This window comes from Anarrhichthys ocellatus, unplaced genomic scaffold (assembly GCF_004355925.1).
Source record: "Anarrhichthys ocellatus isolate YVR2014 unplaced genomic scaffold, GSC_Weel_1.0 scaffold3, whole genome shotgun sequence".
Taxonomy (NCBI): domain Eukaryota; kingdom Metazoa; phylum Chordata; class Actinopteri; order Perciformes; family Anarhichadidae; genus Anarrhichthys; species Anarrhichthys ocellatus.
The window spans coordinates 204,718-228,572 of NW_022280033.1; the positions used below are offsets into that span (position 1 = coordinate 204,718).

Genomic DNA, 23,855 nt, shown 5'->3' on the forward strand with positions numbered 1-23,855 from the left:
GGGGGTCGATATGTTACCCGACAACAGGGAATAAACGCTGGTTTTCTTCTGACTATCATAACACAGCGATGATTAGATGACAAAGTGGTACAGTTATTGTAAAAGTAATTTGGGAAATAGAAAGTTTCAGAGCTTCTTGCTGACCTCAATGGAGGATGCAACCATTTTACGGGACATTGTTTGTCCACAGTGACTCTGCATATTTAGGGCTGCCGATGTCGGCTTCACTCATCCAGTAAAACATCTCAACATCTACTGGATGGATTGGTACAAAATGTTGTACTTTCATGTAAAACCTCATGAGGTTGACATTTTGTAAAAAACGATCGGATGAACTGCCCTAAACGATGTGTTGCACTCGTCCCCCTCGGGATCAATTTGTCCGATACTTTGGTTTATGGCCAAATACCTGCAAATCTAACAACATTCCTCTGGGCTTCAGCTCAGCTGTACTTTGTCTTTAGTGCCATTTAGTAAACGTTAGCATGCTAACGAGCTCAACTAAGATGGTGAAAATGTTAAACATGTTAGCAATGCCACGTGAGCATGTTGCCATGCTGGTGTTAGCATGTAGCTCAAAGCACTGGGCAGCCTTCAACACATACTGTTCATTGCGAGCAATCTGAGTTTCAGTGTCTTGCTCAAGGGCACTTCAACATGCGTTCACGAGGACAAGCTGTTCCAAACGTCAACCTACTTTATGAACTGAGCTACACACACCGTTTATTTGTTTTTTTCTCTGTACAGTAAAAGTTGAAGAGAATTGGGAACATTTGAACAGCTGGAATCACATGTTTATCAGAGCTGCTGCTGGCAGAACGATCTCATGTAAAATGGGCACGAAACAGCACTTCTGTGGTTATTTTAACCCAAACGACGACTTTTCCTCAACCTGACTGTGTTTCCTGTGAAGATGGAAGTTTGTTTGAAAAGACCGTCTGCATGTAATGAGCAGAATTTGACACGAGTTTCTGACTTTTATACGTACGTTTTCATAAGATATCATACGAACCGTGTATGAGGATACGTTGTGATTAGCCGTGTGCTACACACAGCTTCCTCTCTCCATCGTCGAGTTACCAAAGACGAGCGTATCTTCCAAAAGATGAAGACGGTTCTTCTTCTCACACACAAACACCTTTTTTTTTCTTAGTGACCGTTGCAGATGTTTTTACGGCAGATGTTGTTTATAAAAGTTTAACTCGCACACCAAGATCCAAATGTGGATCAAGTGACCCGAAAAACAAAGCTCACGCTTCCTGTTTTCCCCAATCAGAGCTGCGGTGAAGGCTTCCTGTTTTTGTTTGTCCAATCATGGCGTCCTCTTGCACTAACTTGTTTGTTTGGCGTATCGAATCAGAGAGCAGCTTTTCAGCTGGCATCCTGTGTTTGTTTGTGTCCTTCAGAACACCACAGACAGCTCGTCTAACTCCTCCCAGAAACTGGAGAGCTCTCTGCAGCCGCACGAGTCCTCGCCCCTTCCGCAGAGACACAAGTGCATGCTGGGACATCGCCACGACCTCCACGACCCCTACCGGCTCTCAGACCACCACTTCATGGACCAGGTGAGACAACGAATGTCTGGTTTCAGCACACGGCGATGCCAAGAGAGTGTGAAAAAGTCCTGATTAAGATATTTTGAAATTCAATTCCTTGTCGTTGTTTTTCCCGTGTTTAAGTTTCCTTCTGTCTTTCTCTTCAGCCGTTGTCTCGGCTTCCCCGTCACGTCACCTTCCAGGACGACGAGGAAATCGTCCGCATCAACCCTCGGGAGCGCAGCTGGGAGCGAAACACCGAGCGCCACTATGGACGCCCGTCAGATCGCCCCTGGCTCAAGGGCTACGAGGACTACCGGCACGCCACCGTGCGGGACAAGTTCATCCAAATGGACGACTCTGAGTCCTACGTCCACTTTGCCAAGACGGAGGCGCAGAAGCACGACTACACCTACCCGCTGGCGCCGGCCCTGTCGCCCTCAGACTCTGACCCCGAACTCGGACCCTTGAACAAGGGCCACGGCGGCTCGTATCGCCAGGGCTTCCCCTCCGTGGTCTCCGCCCAGCCCCGCTCCTTCCTCCCGAGCTCCTCGCCGTCCGCCAACGGCAGGAAGGGACGGAAGGAGGACGGGTTGGAGCGCGCTCAGTGCGAGCACTGCGGCGAGGCCTTTTACGTCTCCAACAACCGGAGGGGGCGGTGCCACGATGCGCCGGACCCCGTGCGGGCGTGCGTCCGGCGGGTCAGCTGCATGTGGCTGGCAGACACCATGCTCTACCACTGCATGTCCGACCCAGAGGGGGACTACTCGGACCCCTGCTCCTGTGACGGAGGCGAGGGCGGCGGCGGTGGCCGACTCGGCTCGCGCTGGCTAGCTCTGCTCTGCTTGTCTCTGGTGGCGCCGTGCCTCTGCCTCTACCCGCCTCTCCACGCCTGCCACCGGGCGGGGCTCAGGTGCGGCTGCTGCGGAGGCCGACACAAGGCACTGAGCTGAGAAATAAAACGACAGAACACCAAAACCCAACGCAAGCACAGGGAAAGGGAAGGATGGGAGGGTGGGGGGGGAGATGCACAGAGGGAACAAGTGGTCATGGCTGCTCACTCCCTTGCCTTGGATTCTCTGGGATTCTCTACAAATTCCAGACACTGAAATAAGCCAAAAAATTAAAAAAACTGTTGGTGCATTTTCTGAACAGCCTGGGAAGATAAGCTCCCCCTCACGGCAGACAGTTCTCTCCGCTCTCCACGTGGCCATTTCACGCTCTGTTTCTAGAGAGAGCACTCTTTTTCAGGGCGCCTTTTTTTTTTTTTTTTTTTTTTATAGCTGACCTATATGTCATGTATCACATATGCAGGTACTTTATACTTTGTACACTGATATCGGCGTCAAAGAACTTGAATTGTTTCTTTGTTCTATTTTTTTTCCTTTCTCTCCTTTGATGTACGCGCGGCCATTTTGTTTATATTCTATTCCAATATCAGGCCGCTGAGCTCAACTCCAGCTACAAGAGAAATCAGACACTAAACCTCTTTACGTGTGTGTGTGTGTGTGTGTGTGTGTGTGTGTGTGTGTGTGTGTGTGTGTGGATGGTATATGTACATGCTTACAATGTGCGCCGAGGCCTTTCACTGTCTGTACTGCAGCTTATAGTAAAGCTCATTTATAGAGTCCACATAGCGCTCCACCATCGACGTCTTTGTTCACAGAAACAAACGTGGTACTTGTCTTAATATCCCAAAGATTCGTGTTTTTATCCTATTTATTTTCTCACTGAATTGATCTACCAGCAAAAAAAACAAAGGGTGCTGGGTTGTGATTCACCCACTGACTGAGACGGTGCTACGATACTCCAGCATCCATCTCCCAGTTCCTTCAACCAGTGCCTCAAACTATCGCCTAAACCAGGAACCCACCCGGTCCGTTTCTTGTGGACGTACACTCTAAAGCGGTGTGAGCTTTTTAAAAGCTCTTGATTTCCTCATTTCTCTGCAGAACCTCAGTCAGCAGTCCGTGCCACGTCAAGGACTGAAAAATCAATCAGAGATACCGTTAAAACGTGGTGCCCTTTATGCCTTAAAGTGTGGAGTCTGGCTCCAAACTCCCCCGTCCCCCGTCCCTCTGAAGATGTCTGCTATGATGAAAAGCGCGAGCACGGTTACGGCTCCAAGCAATCAGCCTCACCGCGTACTCTTATAAACTTGGGGCTAAACTATTTTTGTAATGAAAAGGAACTCGTAAAAGGCTTCTCATAAAGTGTGTAAACTAAGGACTCCAGTTTGCTTTGCGATGAACAATCAGCTCCCCTCTTTAAAGCCCCGTCCTCCAGCGGAGCCCATCAGTCACATGTGTGGAACAGCAAAGTCCTCAGCGATAGTTCATAACTAACTTAATGTGTTTGACCTTGATTCAGTTCACTGTTTTCAAGATGCTTTACAACAAAATACCCCCCCCCCCCCCCCCCCCACACACACACTAAAATATGCCTTATAATAGTCATTCAAATCTCCTTACTAGTGAAAATTAGCATAAAACATTTCTTTTAACCAAAAACAAATGATTAGGAATGACATTTTGACACATACAACATCACGACAGCAACGTAGTCTTATTTATAAAAGATGAGCCGACATGTCAAACATGCGTTGTAAAAGGAATAATCGGACACTTTAGGGCATATGTGTGACAGGAGGCGCTTAGCTTAGCTTAGTTTAGCTTAGCACTAGAAACAGGGAAATCTACCCTGGCTCTGTCCAACCGTAACAAAATCCACATGCTGGTGCCTCTACAGCTGAGTAACTTACCAAAGAAAATGAAATGTTTTAATGCATTTTGTAACCAAAATCTGAAGTTTTTCACAATACTCTCTGTTCCAATGGGAACCCGGAGGTCTTGCTAATACCTGGAGCTAATAGCTGGAACAGTTATCATCATCCCATAAGGTTCTTATACAATGGAAACGTTGTTCACTGCTCCAGTAAATAGGACGGACCTTAGATACTACTTGGCTGGCTTTTAGCTCAGCTAAGAGCCAGAAAGCTAACGTTATGCTAGCAGGATTCAAAGTCGACAAAAAGTAAAAATAAGTTGGCAGTATTTTTAACAACAACCCTCAAATCACTATAAAAGCTTTAATCAACAAAATGAGAGGCGACGTGTAGCGAATGTGAGCGATATGCGTCGGTGTAACTTACCTCTTGCAGCTCGTGTGTTGCAGTCGCCCCCTTGTGGTGACCAGAGGATGAGGCAGTGGAGGACGACTCTTTTTGTATTTTTTTCTTGCAGCCAATCAGAATCGAGAACTCACCCAGACCATGGTTTAAGGGATGTTGATTGGTTAGCCAGGCTAGCTGTTTCCTATTCCATATGCTATGCTAAGATAAGCTAATCGTCTCTCGCTTTTGGTTTCTAATGTTGATAAAATATTTAGAATATGTATATATATATATATGTCAGTATATATATATATATATATATATATGTGTATATATTATATATGTGTATATGTATACATATATGTGTGTTTATATATATATATATATATATATATATATATATATATATATATAAATATTCGATCAACATTAGAGACAACTTGCTGAAACCACACTTCCATGTGACTGGTGGGCAGCATAATGCTTTGAAGCATTAATAAAATAAATAAAAGAAGCACTCGGGTCCCATTGGAAAAGAACGGGAGTCCGAATAAAACAACAGCTGAAATGCTTGAAACAAACATCCACCCCTGATTGTTTTGCCAAGGAAATGTCACTAACTGTAGTTGAAATACAGAATGCCTGAGGACGTCCTTTTCCCTTCCTGTTCTGTGTACCAGTATGTCCTTGGTGTGTGTGTGTGTGTGTGTGTGTGTGTGTGTTTATCCCACATCCCTTTCCCCTCTCCTGCTCCTTGATCCAGGGCTACTGGGATCAGCTGAATACGCTGTCACATAATAACACCTATCCAGTATAATCAGATCTTTAGATGATGTGATGTATCAGGGACGGGACCAATCCGATTGGGAAGAGAGAGAGAGTGTGTGTGTGTGTGTGTGTGTGTGTGTGTGTGTGGGGTCTGGTGTTTGAGTGTGTTCTCTCATGTCAGAGCCATTAACAAGTGCCTGAACGCATCCTCTTTATCTCTTTGTGTATTTAAATTGAAAAAGTTAAAGAAACGACTCCCTCTAATGAATTAGACCCATTTTTTTACGCTTAGTATTTTTACCTCTGTAAAAAAAAGAGCAAAAATTATATTATATATATCAAGTGTATGTTGTACATTTTTATTTCTATTTTGTTTTGTTTTTTAAATAACTGTTTCTAACATGTACGATGGATGTAGCTCTTGCTTTCGAGAAGGAACAGGAAGTACTTTGTAGATACTGAAGGGTGGCTGAAAGGTCTGTGAGTAAACAGGTGAAATGTGTGTCTTACCTTCCGCCTCCAATAAAACGAGAGAAAACAGTGAAACCACACGCGAGTCTGCTGCTTCATTTTACTCTCCGACTCTTTAACATCAGTGTTTCTACTGCATGCATTTATCATTACAATAGTAATGTATTCTATTAGTGCTTTAAATGTGTCAAGTACAATGAAACGCAACTCAAAGTTGGAGTATTTACTTGTAAACTTCAAATCCATCCCGAAGACGGCGTTGTCTGACATCACAGACCATAAAAAAGGCAACGTAAAGTATTTTAGCCAGTATTTAATTAAAGTAATACGTACTATCGTACAGTAAAACCTGTTCTGCATGTGACATGTCAAAATATGTCTGAAAGTTAACTCCTCTGCACAAAAGAAGAAAAATGTTCTCGAACTCAGCATGATAATAAAAACATGAAGAAGAAAATTGTAATTGTTAACAAAAGATATTTAAAAGATAGAATTTGTGGCAAAAACTAGAAACGTCTCCACTCATGCTCGACCTCTCTGAGGCTGTACTCGGGAAAAGGGGCGAGCTAAATGCTAACGTCAGCAAACTGACAACGCTAACATGCTGATATTCAAGAGCTTTGTTTTAACGCATTAGCATGCTAGCATTTGCTAATTATTGTTGCAGGTGTTTGTTGATAATCCAAAGTCACTGCTGAAGGAAACATCAGAAGGGTTCATCCTCAGGGGACCATGATTGTCTGAACAAACGTTGACGTCGCTAAACATCACTTCTGTTTGGCAAAGAAAAAGTTGTTTTAAGTTTAAGAATTGCAATTTTTTTGGGCGGTGGACAAATATTCACCAGGTCATGACTTAAAGTTCCTTATTCAGCATCTAAAATAGTTTATTGAGAGAATATTTTGAACGAGGAAAGACTCATAATCATTCAACTAATAGTTTGAAGCCATGCCAAAAAAGTCCCTAAACAGGTTTGTTGTTTAAAACAAATACAGAATCTTTGGGGAGAAATAAAACAGCTAAAAATAAAACGAGATCAAACAGGATGAAAAATGTCAGTCAAGGCCTGAAGTTATGTTTTAAAAACGTTAATAGTTTGATGCACACAACTCTTCGTAAAGTATTTAATGAAAGGAGAAACTAGCACAGCCGGTTTCATTCTCTTCAAGATGTCTCTTTCCCCGGCTGCCTCCCTCCTCATGTGAACATGTGATAGCCATCGAGGACGTCGAGCTGTTTCACTCAGGATGTCTCTGGAAAAGCATGTGGACGATAATGATGGAGCGAGAGAGAGAGAGAGAGAGAGAGAGAGAGAGGGAGAGGGAGGGAGGGAGGGACGGAGGGAGAAAGGAGAAGAAAAAGAAGGTCCCTGAGGGCTTTTGGGGGCCTGTTAAGCAGCTCAAACGGCTGCAAAACAGCATCCCAGTCCACATGTGCAAACATTTAAGATATATCTGCTGGTGTAATGGGGTCATCGTCCGTCCCCCCGGGTGGACAAAGACACCGAGATTTTGCTCCACGTTTGCACCCAGCGAGCATCGACCTTCTGCAACATTCTCAGTTGTGTTTTCTGTGTCGGGGTCTAGATGATCTGAAATGTGCTGCAGAAGAAGATTACAAAGGAGCCGGATGATGAGTTCAAACTCCTGCGAGATAAAGCGTGCAGAAGTAAAGACATCTCAACACTCCCACCCTGTGGAACGTGTTTCAGCTGGTTTGTGCAAAGGCAACTTTAAGATAAAGTGTTGTTTATACCAGTAATACCAGGAGAGAAAAGTACTAATAAAGTAGTGGTTTTGTTGTAAAGTCGTCACAAAAAGTCAAATTACAAATAAATGTTTTGGCAAAAAGTAAACATATTGATGGTGAAGAACGGGTTCCTGTGTCAAATGATTTAACACAAGTTACATAACAGATCAGTAATCAAATGGAGGGTATTCATGATCTGAACAAGACTATCAGTTGCTAGTTTTTATTCTCCTCGACAGATTAGAAAAATCTCTAAATATTTTGGCCATTTGTCATAAAAGTTTTAGTTTAGATCGATGTGAGAATAGATGAGATCTAATTTATCTGATATTTAATGTTTAGTCTGAATTTGTGGTGGAGAGAAACGACAGTTGTCAGTAAAAAGAAGAATATTAAAGGTGATGTTGAACCAAAGTATGTCGGTGAACGTCTGTTGTTGAGACTCGGTGATGAGTCTGTTTGTGGAGGAAAACTTCAAACGGGGCTTCAGAGGAAACAGTTCAGGGTTAAGAGGGAAGTGGCAGGAGTCGAGGGATTAAAAATGGAACAAGGCCGGAAGAGTCTTTATTTCAGGCACGGAAAGAGAGGAGCCTCTTCCTCTGGTGGCGCCAGTCCTCTGCCACTGTTCCACTTCCTCTTCCTCCTCCTCCTCATCCTTCATGCCCTCATCCTCTCCTCTGGTTTATTTATCAGCCCATCTGACCATCACCTCCAGCTCTCTGCAATAGACCACAGATGCGATCATTAGTTGATTCATTGACTTGAATTTCCAGGTTGTTAAATGAGAGAAGTTTGTGCTTTTCTTTGTCTTGCGTTGAATCTATTTGGGTTTTGATGACGTCACATTGAGCGTTGATACTCTCGGTACTGTTTTCTGTTTTGCATGATGTTTTTTTTTAGTTGCAGTCCTACAAAAGACAAACACTTTGAGACATGGTTAAAAAAATAGACTGACAATTCCTAAAAACCTGAGTTTTAAAGTCGCAGAGCTTAAAATCCATTTCACACAAACTAAATTCTCAAACATTCTCTTAAATAAAAAGCTACAGAGTCGGATGCAGATGTAATGGCTCATCACTTCAGTTTGGTATAAAGTAAAAACCTGAGTAGATATCGAACGTCTGTTCATTAAAGAGACGTAAACATTAGTGTCTCTGCTGAGAATGAAGTACTTTCCACGTTGCAGAGCTGTGAGGAAACACGCTGCTGCACATGCATCGTATAGTGAAACACGGAGGTATGATATCAACTATAGAAGGAACATTAAAGTTTGTTATTCAGACAAAAGCTACATAATCTGACAGTTAAAAAGCAATTAGTCTGCTGGTCACATGAGAACAGGTAAGTACAGCAGCAAAACAGCTGCAAGAGAGATTTTTATCCTTTAAGAACTTAACTTTGTGTTCATATTTCTTCTTTTTAAAGTCTCCCTTTACTGTTTTTAAGATCTGCTCTTCACACAAACAGAAGCAGCAGAGGACTAAAGCTACGTTGGAGCTCATTTTGTGATTTGACTTTTCGTTCACCGGTGAACTTTCACTTTTTCAAATGAATTTGTTCCTCTCTGAACAGATGACTCACAGCTGACTGGCTGCATGTCATCACAGGCTCTGCAGGATGTTTTGTGTTTCATAACTATTTCTGACACCAACTGACTTTCTACAGATCACACGGTCTTTGGATGATGAACTTTCACACTTCATTTCGGTTTGGTGTCAGATTGCAGGGATTCATTTATAATACATCCAAATATAAAATAAGTACTGAATAAAGTGTAGCCATACAGGATGTACACACGAGTCTCTTTTCCCCCCAAATCTTTTTAGGGGAATGGAAACAACTAAAAACACGGTTCTTAACTGTAAACTGGAATTATTATTTGGCAAATAATTTGATTATCAGTCAACGGTTTCAGTCACTTTGTGTGAGGTTTGGACTGTTGGTCGGACAAAAAGACATTTAAAAATGATGAACTCAACATTTGCAGAATAAACTACACGGTTTATAAGTCATCTATTCAGAGGATGCGAGAGGAGAATAACCTGCCACACAAACACCTTTATAAATCACTTCTTTATTTAAATCAGCGTTAGGCAGTTATGCTATGAACAAACAGGGAAATAAAAACAGTGAACAGGTCACGTGAACAGGTCACGTGAACAGGTCACGTGAACAGGTCACGGCACTGGATAGACGCTCATGGAAAGAGGAAAAGAAAAATATACACATTATTTTTTTAATACTCAAAATAGAAGTGCCTCCAGTAATCGGGACAGACGGACTGGAGGACTTAAATATGTTCGACAGTATTTCAACCGTTCTTATTTTTTCAAATCGATCTCTTCGTCGGCCTCCGTCAGTTTGCGATACTAGAGACGAAGGCCGACCGATGAGGAACAAGTAGTTCCTACCCCCCCACAAAAAAAGTACCGTCACACACTGGATGTCAAAGCTCTGAGGCTTTGCTTTGTGTATTTGTAGATCAACCAATTCTTCATTAAAACAACAACAACAACATGGAGGAACTTGTGTCACCACAACACACTCCATTCACAATGGTAGTAGTGCACCGCAACACAACTCATAAAATTGAAAAGCAGAACAAAACAGTAATCCCTCTCCCAGAACAGAAAGAAAAGTCATGATATCATTTATTAAAAAATAAAAAGACATAAATGTGATCGGTTGTGGCTCACCTGGAACAGATGTGGAAGCGGCCCGTGGAGCCTGATTGTGATATTACAGAAACTTTGCATCACTTCGTCTCCTCTGGATGGTTTGAAACAACCGAGGAGACGTTCTGAAAACAGTTAGCGCAGTGGCTGCTGGGTTTACCCGCCAAAATAAAACTCACAAACAAACAAACTCTGGAGGTAAAGAAAGTGGATTCCCCGTCACGGTTTTTAACCTTCTGTACGAGTAAAAAAAAAAAAAAAAAGAAAACAAAGAGGAGGGGCCGGCTCGATTCCCTCTGATGTTTGAGGAACATCAAGAGCCGAAAGAGAAGAAGAAGAAGAGGGATAAATAGATATAAACTCTGCGATGTGGGGGGGATGTGTGTGTGTGTGTGTGTGTGTGTGTGTGTGTGTGTGTGTGTGTGTGTGTGTGTGGTCAGTCCGTCCCGGTTGCTTTATCTGACGGTGACTCCGAGTTTCTCCAGCACGCGGACTCCTTTCTCCTGGTACTCCTCCCGGGTCAGCCAGAAGTTGTCCTTGTCCTTCATGATGTCGGCCAGCACGGCTCCGCCCAGGAACACCATGTGCTTTCGCCTGGGAGGGTCCTCGATGCGGATCTTGAATTTCTACAGGACAAGAAGAGGGGGACACGGAGACAAAGACATGTCTTAAGGGGCTGTGTTCACACTGCTTCAGTCTGGACTACATGGAGGATTTAATCCACAGGCCTAACCCGAGTCAGGGTCTCTGCAGGGCTCATCATTTTATACAACATAAAGTACAATTTAATACACGTCAGACGACCACACCGGCCAGAAAAATGGAAAGTTGTTTGATATATATTGTTTCTCGATTGGTTGCTTGTAAATGAAAGAGATTCTCAGAGAATGACTGCTGCAAACTGTACAAGGAACTCTCTAACCTGTTGCATTATTATAAATATTAATATTTAAAGAAATAAGCATGCATATACACACACACACACACACACGAGAACAGGTGAAGAAAAAGAGACTGGACATGTTACGTTGTAGAAAACTCAAAAACATTTCAGGTGTCAGCGATGTGACTTTCTTGAATGATCGCTTTTGTTTCCAGTAAATAGTCTGGTCCCAAATAGGTACGTGTTAGCAAGTGACTCCCAGCATAGTGAGGGGATGCAGCTATGTCGTGGCAGGTGAATCGCTCAGGACCGAAAGAGGAGCAGCGTCGAGTGTGAACTTGTTTGGATGATGAATTACCGCAGCGTTCTGAGCTGACTTGTTTGAAACTGAGACACTGACCTTGATATTAATAGAACAGCCGGAGGGATGAATATTTAGAGTAATATGTGAAAGGTGGCAGCATAACTGAAAACAATCGAGGGAACAAAACTAAATGTGTCGTATTGTCACCGGACGTTATAGGACGAGGATATTTATAAAATATGTATAATTTTGACATTAAACATCAAGAACATGCCGAGACCAACAAGCTGTAAACACAACAAAGAAATGATCATCTTATAAAGTTGATTTAGTGCAGATGTCGGCAAAAAGCTGACAATTTAAACCTCCAGCAGATACGGAGTGATATTAGCATGTATTCAGTCACTTGATGACTTCTCCTTTAGCTTTGTTTTGGTCTATACCAGCTCCTTTAGATGCTGAAAGGCTCCGTAAAAAGGCTCTCTGTGGGGTTGTCACTACCTTAAATGAATACTCCTCTTCAGATCAGCTTGGAGGATGAAACTTGTTGAGTTTTTTAAGACGGGAGAAGCATCCAAACAAACAGACGACTCCTGCAGCATAACCCTCGTCTCTGCTCGTTAAGATCTAAACTCTCATAATTTTTTTACCAAATAGGGTGAAAAGTGTCGGCTTCTGTTTGCTGCTCACGTGGTTCGCCGTCTAAACGGAGCAAACGGCTGAAAAGGTGCAAGTTACAAATGGAGGAAGTGTTTTCAGCCATGTTGTTTTGAGTGTTTGGAAGATTAGAGGGAGGATGTTAAATAGATGAGTTTTTATGTTCTTGATAACTTTCCCAATCTATTGTAACAGACATGAATTAGAGCTGGACACAGACACTGTGTCTTGTTATAGATTGCACACACGTGTGTGAAAGATGAATGTGAAATACACGACATGCAACGACTTCCACTCCCACAATGAGAGAAACTGAAAGCTGAAGCTGGGCTGCAGTTGTGGGCAGAAGAGTGAAGCTCATAATGACTCGTGAGTCATCGGAGGCTTTTGTATATAAAACACTTCAGAGTGTCTTTGGGACACTGGAGTGGAAATGTCATGTGGGGATTTGTTTTTCCAAAACAAAATTATTTATCATAGAGAAGTGACCCCCCACATATGTTGTTGTTAACAGCACTGTGTTTAAGTTAAATGAGCGTGTGTTAAACTCTATCGCCCCCTGGTGGCGGTCTACGTACACTGACACCAGACCGTGACGTAAACGTGTTCACAAACGGACACGCAACTCAAAATGTGTTTCATCGATTCTACTGTGAACTCTCCGTCATCGGGACAGAGGCGATGCTGTCAGGTTCACACACTCAACATGTTCCCTGTGGCTTTCTTTCTTTGCTCACAGTGCAAATGAAGTTCTAATTTGAGTTTAAATAAATGCCGTACGACCCGTTTTCACATGGTGATCCACATCTGAGGTGTTCCAGCTCAGAGTCCTTCCGTCACGCTCTCACAGTATAAATCATAAACGAGGCGTTTGAGGGTCTACGTATCTCACCGAAAGCTTGTCCACGTCTCCCTTGAGCACGCGCTCCAGGTACAGCTGCTTGAGTTCCCTCTCCAGCCGGGACGGCAGGCCCGGGTACATGGTGGATCCTCCCGATAGAACGATGTGTTTGTAGAACTCAGACCTGACGACGGGAGAGAGGGTGAGAGCAGGAAGAGACCCAAACAACACGCCAACAGGAAGAGAGGAAGTCGTGGTGCTTGTTTCCTTCCCAACGGGACGATTTTAAGCCCACAAATGTTAAAAATATACTTTACAGATTTATGTCTACATAATACAGCAGCAAGGAATAAATGATGACGCATCTGGTTTCCAAGCGTACATTTTTCGGGGATATTTCCACTCTTTTAAATACCCAAGAATCCATTTTTCATACTTTCAATACAGCAAGAAATATTTAGTTTGATATAAAACCCTCTTTAGCTTAAGTGGGAGCTCTGCTTGGGCCGACACCACCTTTTGCATATCTGTGTGTGTGTGTTGTTAATGTTGTGTCTTAATGTGCAACAGAGCAGAAAACACTCACTCTCGCGTCTTTATAGGAGCGTATAGAAAGTGTCGGAGCACTTTCTTCCGGCCTCACCTGGTGTCTATATCGGCGGCCTGGATGGTGTTGAAGAGGAGCTCGGCCACTCCGACGCCCTCCACGTTGATGAGGTGTGGCTGGAACAGAGCCTCGGGGGCCTCGAACCGCTCTCCTCCTACCTTAATCAAACGGCCATCTGGCAGCTGGACATGTGTGGGAGAGACGAGATGAAAGGAGACGTGGAAGGAGGGGGGGGGGGGAATTATAAGACCGCTGAGGAGGTAGAATTTAATGTGAGACTCATAAATCTTGATTCTAAGAATCAAGAATGATGCAGCGACGTACGAGAGGAAGTCATAACTTTTCAATAAACCGTTTTTAAAGACGTACGCGTGTCTACTGAAAGACTACGATGATATTGTACAGCCCGTTAAAGCAGAGGCAGGGTAGAGTGAATGCGAGTGTGTGTGTGTGACTATAAAAAGGCTTCATTCAGCCGAGGGCAGTGGGAGGAAGCGTCTCCCAGCAGCCACCGCCGCAGAGCGGCTGCACAGGAAATGATGTAACGTGCAGTTCAGGGCCCTTTCGGCCGCGGTTACATTGCCCTCCTTGTTTCGGCACACTCGTACTCTCTCTCTCTCTCTCTCTCTCTCTCTCACACACTCTCACACACACACACACACACACACACACACACACACGGTCGCCCACGCTAACCCAAACACACACGGTCGGTGAGCTCCGAGACACAACATGTGCTCGGTAAGGCGTGCAGTAAACGCAGACGTTCAGGAACCTGCGTTTAGATTCTGTGGTTCCCTCTGAGGGAAAATTAAATTTAAAAAAAAAAGGACCCTGGAAAGAAAAGCAAGCCGGGCGGAGAGGAGCTCTGCACCCACCGGGTGTTTGAGTCCCAGAGAAAACAGTCAAGTCAGCAGCTGGTCTACTCAGCTCAGTTCAAATACTGCCACTTCTGTGAATAACAGATTCTTTTGGGAGGGATTCCTTCTACAAAGCTATTTTGTGTAGAAATGTGAAACTTTTAATAGGTGTCCTTTTTTATTATTGTTTTGGGGCGTATATATAATACTTAGATGACGGCAGGAAACATGGGGACATTACAAACATATCTTCTCTTTTTGGGGTCTTCATTTAAATGTTTGTGCCATCTGTTGTTATGTTTCCTTGTATGTAATGCACAGGACGTCCATGTGAGGGCAGCACCTGGTTTTAAAGTGCGGCTCCTGTGTCTGCACAATGTTTACCGTGTAGGACTCCACCAGCACGGTGGTCTCCAGCGCCAGCTTCTGCTCCTGCTCGATGTTGTAGCCCACGTAGCACAGCTTCTCCTTCATCATGCGCACCGTCTCAAAGTCTGCGGAGTGGTTGAAGGCGTAGCCCCTCAACAGCAGCAACTGCACCCGGAGACGAGCAGGACGATGGTGGGAAAAGAGAAAGAAGGCTGCTGTATGAGAGATGTGTTCATTCAAACAGGAACTAGAGGATCCTCTTACTTCCTGTTTTTACAAACATGATGCTAGTTTCCTCAAAATAAAGAGAAACAACACACGCTTTTATTGAACTGATTCTAACCCTTTAAAAGAGACTGATCTCATATTTGTTTCACTAAAATATATATATATTATAAATGAATGATATTAAAAATCTGTCAAAATGACACATCCGTACCCTCTATATGCTAACTAGTTGTGTTTCTCGTTACTTTGACTTGACCGTCTTGTCTTATTACGGGATACCTTGATGAGGTAGCGGGTGATGTCTCTGCCGGCAATGTCCAGACGTCTGGTCAGATGAGGCAGACTGAAGCCCTCGTACACCGGACAGATGTGAGTCACACCGTCCCCCGAGTCCACCACCACACCGGTCAGAAGGCCTAACACACACACACACACACACACACACACACACTACAGTTAATAATAATAATAACTTTATGTATACAGCACCTTTAAAAACAGAGTTTACAAAGTGCTTTGACAGACAAAGCAGCAAAAGCAAGACAATAACAATAACAGAAAGCTCAGTGCGACAGTCGATAAAAATAAACTAAGAAATAAAGAATATTATAAAACAGAAAAGCGAGGACATCACATAAAAGCCAGTCTGTAAAGATGTGTTTTAAGAAGTGATTTAAAAGAGGCTGACTGAGTTAATAATCTACATTTCTACCAAGCCGACGCGTTTGTGTCCGAGTTATTTCTTTAATCCGATGTGTGCTTTGAGTGTTAGCTCCGTTGGCTGAGTAAACACACAAAAGCTGGCAAGAGAAGACATCTAATGTAACGATTAACTGATGAGAACGTCTCAGGAATGAACTCGGAGACACACAACGTTCACAGAACTCCTGCAGGCCGTGTGATGGAGGCATCTTACTGTAGTTCATCTGATCCTGCTGGAAGCAGCTGAACAGGTCGGTATCAGACACCATTATTTTAATAAACAACAATACATATCTATGTATGTATTTGTTACACTTTGTTCTACAAAGTGAGGGAAGCAATGTTTCCGTACACATAAAACCCAGTCACACTGGCATCGGATCGGTACTCGTATCGGTTGTACTTTTATAAAGTTCTGTTCATGTGACTGTCTAGACAGATCTAGTATCCGAGCAGTGTCATAAAACAAATCTTTGCACAGACTATTTGACGAAGGTGTGGTAGTTAATGCAGCCACGCAACAATATTTCTGCAGTTACAATGAAAAGCTCTTTCAGTCTCTGAGCTACTGAAGTACTCATCATTTAGCAGCTTTAACAGATACACGTCTGGTGTCGGGAGATGTATTCTTGTGGGTGAGAAGTTTGTTGTCATCGAACACCTGGAGATCTCTGTGATAAGGGAACCGCAGCGCGCGCGTGCATGCCTTCCTACCTTGAGCGTACAGAGTCAGCACAGCTTGAATCGCAATGTAGACTCCTGAGAACTGGTAGGTCTCAAACATCACCTGTAGGAGGAGCCAGGAAATAGCAGACAGTGAGTGCAATTCTAAAAAAAATATTAAAAATTAATTAAATTATTATGTAAAAAATAATCTCCATAATGAATAACTGAACCCCAAAACCTGATGGGTTTGTGAAGCATGTTTTCTTTAAACAATTGCCAAAAATACACCGTTTATCTATAGTACTGTATCTGTACTACCTAGATCTTGTAAAAACAACAACTTCTGTCCCTCAATAAGAAATGCATAAACTAGTTAATTACACATTTTATTTCCCCCCCACAAACCACTACAAAAACATCTTCTAGCCGCACGCACACAGACAGAAATAGATGTCGACATGCCTCAATGATTTTCTCCCGGTTCTTGGTGGGGTTCATGGGCGGCTCGGTCAGGAGGATCTTGCAGTTGCGAGAGTCGATGTTGAGCTTCTCCGGGCCGAAGGTGTAGTCCCACAGGTGCTTCATGTCGTCCCAGTTCCTGACGATTCCGTTCTCCATCGGGTAGTTGACCTCCAGCATGGAGCGCAGCTCGCTGGCCTCGTCGCCCACCATCAGGTCCTGGAGGGAGGGGTCAAACGTGATAAATATAAATATGTAGCCCTCCACTTCTGGACCCCAGAGCATTGGTTTCTACTTGGCCTGCTGGTCTCATGAGATCAGAGAAACTGATTAATTTATAAGATAACGAAAGCTGCATTATTATCCTCTCACAAAGTAGCTTTTTGCTTTAAAACTCAGTTACCCAGCATGCTCAACAAGCCGTTATTTTTCCATGCATCTGCACCTGGAAACACTTCCTTCTAGCTCCAGTAAACCACTTGTTTTTAGCACCATTCAATGAAAACGCATGCAAGGCAGCCTGGCGATGTAAACAAACACTGGTGCTAGAGCTCGGGGCGCTAAAGCTCGGGGCGCCTCCTGGTGGCGGCCATTTTACGGGTTCATCCTGTGTGCTTTGGCATTTACAAAGTACCTGTCTCAGGCATTGCCTCCATGTGGTCTCAATAATAAAATAAAAGGAAAACAGATGTGCTTCCGTCTCGTACTTCCAGCTGTCTGCCATGCAGCCTCCAGTGTGGACACTTCCTCTGCACTTGTGAAGGTGAAACAGCATCAGATACTAAGACAGAAGTGGACATTCCTTAAATAAGATATGTTTGTGGTGTCATCACAGTGAGGTAAACAGACATGTGATGCATTCAAGTACACAATCTTTATCACTTAGCACCAAGCGTTCTAGCTGCAGCCTACATTTTAAGATCTTTATAGTGGGGGCGGGCGGGGGGGGGCAGATCAGAGACTCAGAAAATGGAATCGGTCCAAAATCTCTTTTAGCACTCCATCGATAACAGCTGGCCTATGACTCATCGCAGCCGCTTGTGCAACACGTTGAGCCTGCAGAGAGGAGTGCATTAACGCTCCGGCTGTACATCCATCAGACTCTCTGACACTCTAACCAAACGGAGACGAGCTGGGATGAACAAGAGTGGAATCACTGTGTGAGTAAAACAAAACATTAAAGAAACACTGCACGAAAAGAAAAGCCAAACGTCTAAAACAAAGACATTTTTAGTTGAGATCAAAACATGACAACTCTCCGGAGCAGGCAAGACCAGGAGGCTCACTCCAACCTGAACTCACCATCTTCTGGGCATTCTAGTTTGTCGTTGGGAACAAAACATGGAGGAAGAGGAAGGTGGATAAATATATATAGAATAAAAGATGAATAAACAAAAGAATTGGAAAGAACAGGAGAGATAGGCTTCATGCTGAAATAATGGGGAAACCGTTTCGTATAAGATTTCGTATTTGCAGGAATGCAATAGAGATAGTGTTGTTTGTACTGGGAGGAGCTCTAAAACATGCTGGTGGAGCTCCTGGTTAGAGGATTGATTATGTTATCTAACAGATTGCAGAACTGAATGGGACTCTTACTGGAGCCTTAAGAGTGGAATCAGACAGTCTTTGCTCTGTTGTGTGTGATTTCACATCTTGCTTCCTCGCTCTAGTTTGCAGATTTTATTTCTGTGTTATATCAGTCATTTTCCTGACCAGATTTTCCCACAAAATCAAGACTTTCTGGTCAAAGCAACCATTCCTGCAACATCGGGAGGATCAGATCATACCTTGATCTCAATGTTTCCGACTTTGGCTGTCGAGCGAATGATGGGCCTCCCAACGAGCGCAGGGAAGATGTGCTCGGGGAAGTTGGAGCCTCCAAAGCCGCACTTGACAAACTAAAAGAAAGAGAGAAAGAGACGAGAAAACCAAAGAAAAAGTGAGAAATTACATTTAAGTACAGACAGGATAAACTTAGCAGTACAGCGAGACATTGTCATTGTCGTCCTGCTGATAACAGCGGGCTTAATTAGCATTTAGACGGAGATAAAAACGTAACCGCTGACGCTACAGTGACAGAGCCTCCATGTCTGTGTGTATGTGAATGAGCAGCCAGCACATGATTCAGCCTGCAGCACAATGCCAGAAAAACCATACATGTATTTCACGTTATTTAAGGATGATCTACAGCTTTTAACGATAAAAATAAACATACAATTCTGGTTCATTTCATCTTAAAAGCCATTCAAATGTTTAAGCATAATCTTTTAGTATTAATATCTTAAGTCACATTGTACTATGGTATATCTACATGAATTGTGTGAGGGGTATGGATATGAAAGCCAAGCAGGTCACTCGGCTACAACAGATATATGAGCTCTGAGAATCGTATCATTAAACTGCGATACCAGAAAACGATAGCATCCGAGCTGTGTTGTGGTATTTCTTGAAGAAATATTAATTAACACCTTTTCCTGTGCATGCGAGTTGTGCACATTTTTGCACAACGCTTCCTCTGCAAATGCTTTAATGTTACACCTGTTAGATCCTTCTGTTTTTTTGCTATCACGACCCAAAATGAGAGAACACAGTTCAGTACTGCTGTTGAAGACGACTGTTTGAGGTAATTCTGTCTCTCATGACACTTAAATCCGCTGCAGTTGGATTAGTCATCTTACTGAACCAGTTCTATCACGGTGAGCTTTGGTGGAAGATTGTGAAATTCACATGCAAACCAAACCAGTCAGAGTCGCTCGTCACTTTGTTTTGCAGCTGCAGGAGCTTGTTGCAAAGCAAAGTTCAACTGTCAGATTTTACACTGAACTATAATGTGGTACAGCATGTATCAGGGCTATAAAAAGGTGCTGTTGACATGTGCGGTTGTGACTCTTCTCACTTCCCTGTGACTCCTAATTTCAACCCTGATACAAGGCTGCTTTTTTTTTTCTGGCTTTGCAAAAAGCCTTATTAGTCAGTAACATGCTGAGCCAACATCCTCTTTGACTACTGATGACGTTTAGAAAGGAAGTACAATCACAATGAGGCAGTGTTAACTGTGTGCAATGAGTAATACCCTAACATTAAAGCCTGTGCTATTTGCTGGATTGGGCAGAAACTGCACATTTTGTCAACAAACCACAGCAGCTGGAAAATCCCCTAAATTCAGGAGCATAGTGGACTATTAAACCAGCCAGCTGTGACAAAAAGGCCCACAGAAATGTAGTGCAGATGATCAATAATTGGGCTGGTGGTCGGTGGCAACTTGTCATTCTATTGGGGATCTATTTGTAATGTCTATTACTACTCTACAATTTCAAGCATCTGTCAACCCATCAAAATCCCTCAGCTGTGCAGTATATTATAAATATAAAGTAAATGTATATTAAAACAGAGATGATTATGACAAATACATAAGAGGGTAAATTATGTGGTCTTTCCAAGGCCCAAAAAAAACTCACTAACAGCAGCTTTGGTGACATTTCTAACCGGGAAGTTGCTGCAGAACAGGAAAAAAAACACCATAAAAAGGTGGTTCCTCATTAACCTGACACGGCCTAGCTAACCTAGCTAGCAACAAACTAGCTACTGTCCTCTTATTACTAACGCTGAACTAAAATATGCAACACAGACACTAAATCTGCAAAATGTCTTTGCATTGTATCCTAAACTAAATCACTGGAATGGACGGACACAGCTGCGATAAAGCACAGAAGGCGACAACCAGCTGTTTTAATGCTAGCAGTGAATTAGCAGCTAGCTAGCTGTCTTAGCTTAGTAACCGTTGGTAACAAGCGAGCCGTTAAGGTTTTAAACCGTTTTCTTTAACCGCTTTTAAAAGCTATAACCAGTGCTGTATGTTCAACTTGTATGCAGACCTTTTAAACCCAACTATACGTGCTGTTTCCGTGTCGGGTGTGGATGAATGAAAAATTAGCTCTGCTAACAAGCTAGCTAGCTAGCTTAGCTACCCACCCAGTTAACGCTAGCTAGCTTGCTAGCTTGGCCGTTGACAGCCCCACTTCCGGTTTCGGCAAAAATCGTTCCGACATAACGGCTCCGTTTAAAAAGCGAGCTACGTGGCCTTTAGAGCGGGTTAAACCGGAGCAGCGAAGAAACTTACCCCGGTGCCATTGTCACAGACCACCACTTTCCTTCCCTGGCTGTCCATTGTATGTAAAAACCCCAGTTGCCGCTGAACCTCTCCCTCAACTTTCTTCGGGCAAGCCGGAAGGAAGACACACAAACCAACCCGGAAAGGAGGAGGAGGAAGGGGAGGGTGTTCATCCGGTGTGTAACAGAGACGTTCAAACGTCAGTCACTCCCTTCAAGATAATCATCTTCAAACTCTTTGATTTTACAGTCATGCATTCACTGATTCCCTCCTTTGCAAGCAACAACGTTATCTAAGATATTGGATCCTTAAATGCAATGTAGTCTAATTAAATTCCAACATGCAACATGTAACAATGTAAAGCCTCTAATCTGGCTCAAAGTGGTAATTCTTATTTCATAAAACAGTCTAGATCTGAAGAGCATGCATGATATGAAGCAGTGAATGAATAATGTCCACATTCCTGCACAGCTCTTTTATCTTTAAACCAGATAAATTGCACATATTTTCACAAGTTTATTTGTCTATTTTATATTTATGTCTTGACTTTTAGAGCACTGGCTTTGTTTTTAATTATCTCTCACTATGTTTATTGTTGTGCGTCAAAACCAGTGGCGGCTGGTCAATAGAGGGCGCTAGGGCGCCGCCCCACCTTGAGCCACAACAAATAAAATAAAATAATAATAAACTATACAAATTGTCAATATTTGTGTTTTTGAAACATGGAATCGCCCAGTAATATGTGTAAAATATGATATCTCATAGCATCATTAGTGAAGTGTTACAGACATCATCATACGGAACATTTCTATACTAAGTTAAATGAAGAGAGAGGTCTGATGGGTTCCTCAGTTCTTATCAAACCAATCAGAAATTACACTGCGTCTGTCTTCATAACATTTAACTAAAATAATTTATCAAAAATGGGACATGTTTTTATAATAAAAATAAATACACAATCAAACATAACAGCCTCTAGAGGGAATAAATGTCACCAAAATAAAGCACGAGACTCGGCTTTAAGAAGAGTAATAAAAACAAGAATAAAACCTTCTTTGCCTTTTGAAGATTATTGTTCAGTGAAATGAATGCATGAGCTGATATACTCCATAATAGTGGTATTCTGCAACTCTTCTGACACAGAGCTTACATTTTTTAAGAGTGGGGTGTTTCAACTGAAGCAGGAAGATCTCCTCACAGTATTTGAATCCTGCATTAACTGCACTAGGTTGTGGATTTAAGCCTTTTAATGTTATTTTGGGGAGCAGCATTGTTAGGGTCGCAGGATGCTTGGGAACATGAGGACCTTGGCCTGCATGAAGGACAGGTTAGGCAGTGCACAGATCACCGTGTCAGCCTCCAGACTCAGCTCATCCTCATCCTGCTGAGGTCTCCTGATGAACAGCACAAACACACACAAGGACATGTTGTGTTATCAATGTTGCTTCATTGTATGGATGCTTTAAAAATGATATTAAAATAAAAGAACTGCGTTGACCGGACTGACGTGCTGGTTTTCTCCGCGGTGGACATCAGACGGTTCAAAGTGTCGTCCGTGTGGCTGCTGATGGCGTTGGTTTCCAGTTTGCTGACGGTCAACTCATACAGCTCACGGTCAACTCCTTTACATGTGAGTGAGTGTGTGGGTGTGTGTGTGTGACAAACATGCAACGAGTGTCAAGAACACTCACACACCCACGGCACGAGATAAAGCTGATATTTATGGTTTCTTTAAAATGAAAAACCTGGTGAACGAGAATAAAACCTGACCTGGAGGAGGACTACTGCTGCTGCTGCTGGAGGATCCGCTCTCCTCCTCTGGACCAAAATAATCCAGGTTGAGAGCAGAGCAGTCTGTGCTAACAAGGGGGGAGAGTGGGTGAGGAGGAGGTGGAGGGATGAGGATGAGGAGGGATGAGGATGAGGAGGAGGAGGGATGAGGATGAGGAGGGATGAGGCCGGATTTACTGTTCATAAAAGGAGAATGTTTTTCTTCCTTTTAACTGAGGCAGTGGGGACGACCGAGAGAGACAAACACTGCAAACAAAGCCATGCAGTTGTTATCCAACTTCTTTTAATAATCAGAGGTCACTAAAAATAATCTGCACATGGAAATAACTCAGACTCAGGTGACAAATAGTCAAAAAAGATGCTTAAAAGTATGAATTTCACCTTAATTATATGCAAAACTAAGTCAATTGATTGACATCTTCCTGAGTCTCCAGTTAGCTTTGTTGCACCTGTGAGGGCGGGACAAACACCACCTTTTAATCATTCTTATTGGTAGATCAAGATTTGTGACCTAATAGATCCCCCCCCCCCCCCCATTTATGATGTCATCACCCTAAAAAAAACTACAAATCTGCAATTTAAATAAAGAGATTTAGAATATTAAATGAGTCAAGTATTTTTAATGAATATTTAATGAATATAACTCGTCAGTTTCATCAACATGAATAAAGTTTTGGGAACTTGACTCGAGTTACTGGAAATGTAAACAAACCTTTTAACAATTTGTATGATAATGATGATAATATTAGTGCAGCCTGGTCTTTATTGGTGTTCTATTGTTGTAGTAAGAACAACAAACATGCATCTTTTTAAATAGTTTAAACAGACAGACTTGTGTATGAAGTGTGTTATGTAAATCTGATTTTGGGGCCGGGTCTCCAGGTTGGGAACCACTGACCAGCTCCTCTAAAGAGAGTGGACTCTAAACTGTTTTACATCTTTTGACTTGTTTAAAGAAAAAGAAAAGTGAACCCCAGCGAGCTGTGTAGATGTTTAAATACATCTTTACATTCGACCACAGAGAAAAGAAGAAGTGAAGCTGAGAAAAGAGAAGCGACACGAGCAGA

General features: G+C 42.9%; 2 protein-coding genes across 2 annotated transcripts; one reads left to right on the forward strand and one right to left on the reverse strand.

Annotated features, from left to right (window-relative positions):
- Window positions 1-1,340: 1,340 nt before the first annotated feature.
- On the forward strand, window positions 1,341-4,643 carry LOC116400656 (sprouty-related, EVH1 domain-containing protein 2-like; the record flags this gene model as incomplete). Its single annotated transcript, XM_031878602.1, has 2 exons — window positions 1,341-1,565; window positions 1,703-4,643. Coding segments are annotated over 2 exons (1,011 nt in total), but the record flags the coding sequence as incomplete, so codon positions are not given.
- A 5,050-nt stretch (window positions 4,644-9,693) lies between these two features.
- Window positions 9,694-21,148, reverse strand: LOC116398803 (actin-related protein 2-A). The gene is made up of 9 exons (XM_031875453.1): window positions 21,007-21,148; window positions 18,674-18,784; window positions 16,890-17,105; window positions 16,476-16,548; window positions 15,339-15,475; window positions 14,847-14,996; window positions 13,639-13,784; window positions 13,047-13,179; window positions 9,694-10,936 (listed from the first exon to the last, which is right to left on the reverse strand). Exons 1-9 carry the CDS (start codon window positions 21,052-21,054, stop codon window positions 10,766-10,768), a joined length of 1,185 nt encoding a protein of 394 aa, XP_031731313.1. The 5' UTR covers window positions 21,055-21,148; the 3' UTR covers window positions 9,694-10,765.
- Between the last annotated feature and the right edge of the window lie 2,707 nt (window positions 21,149-23,855).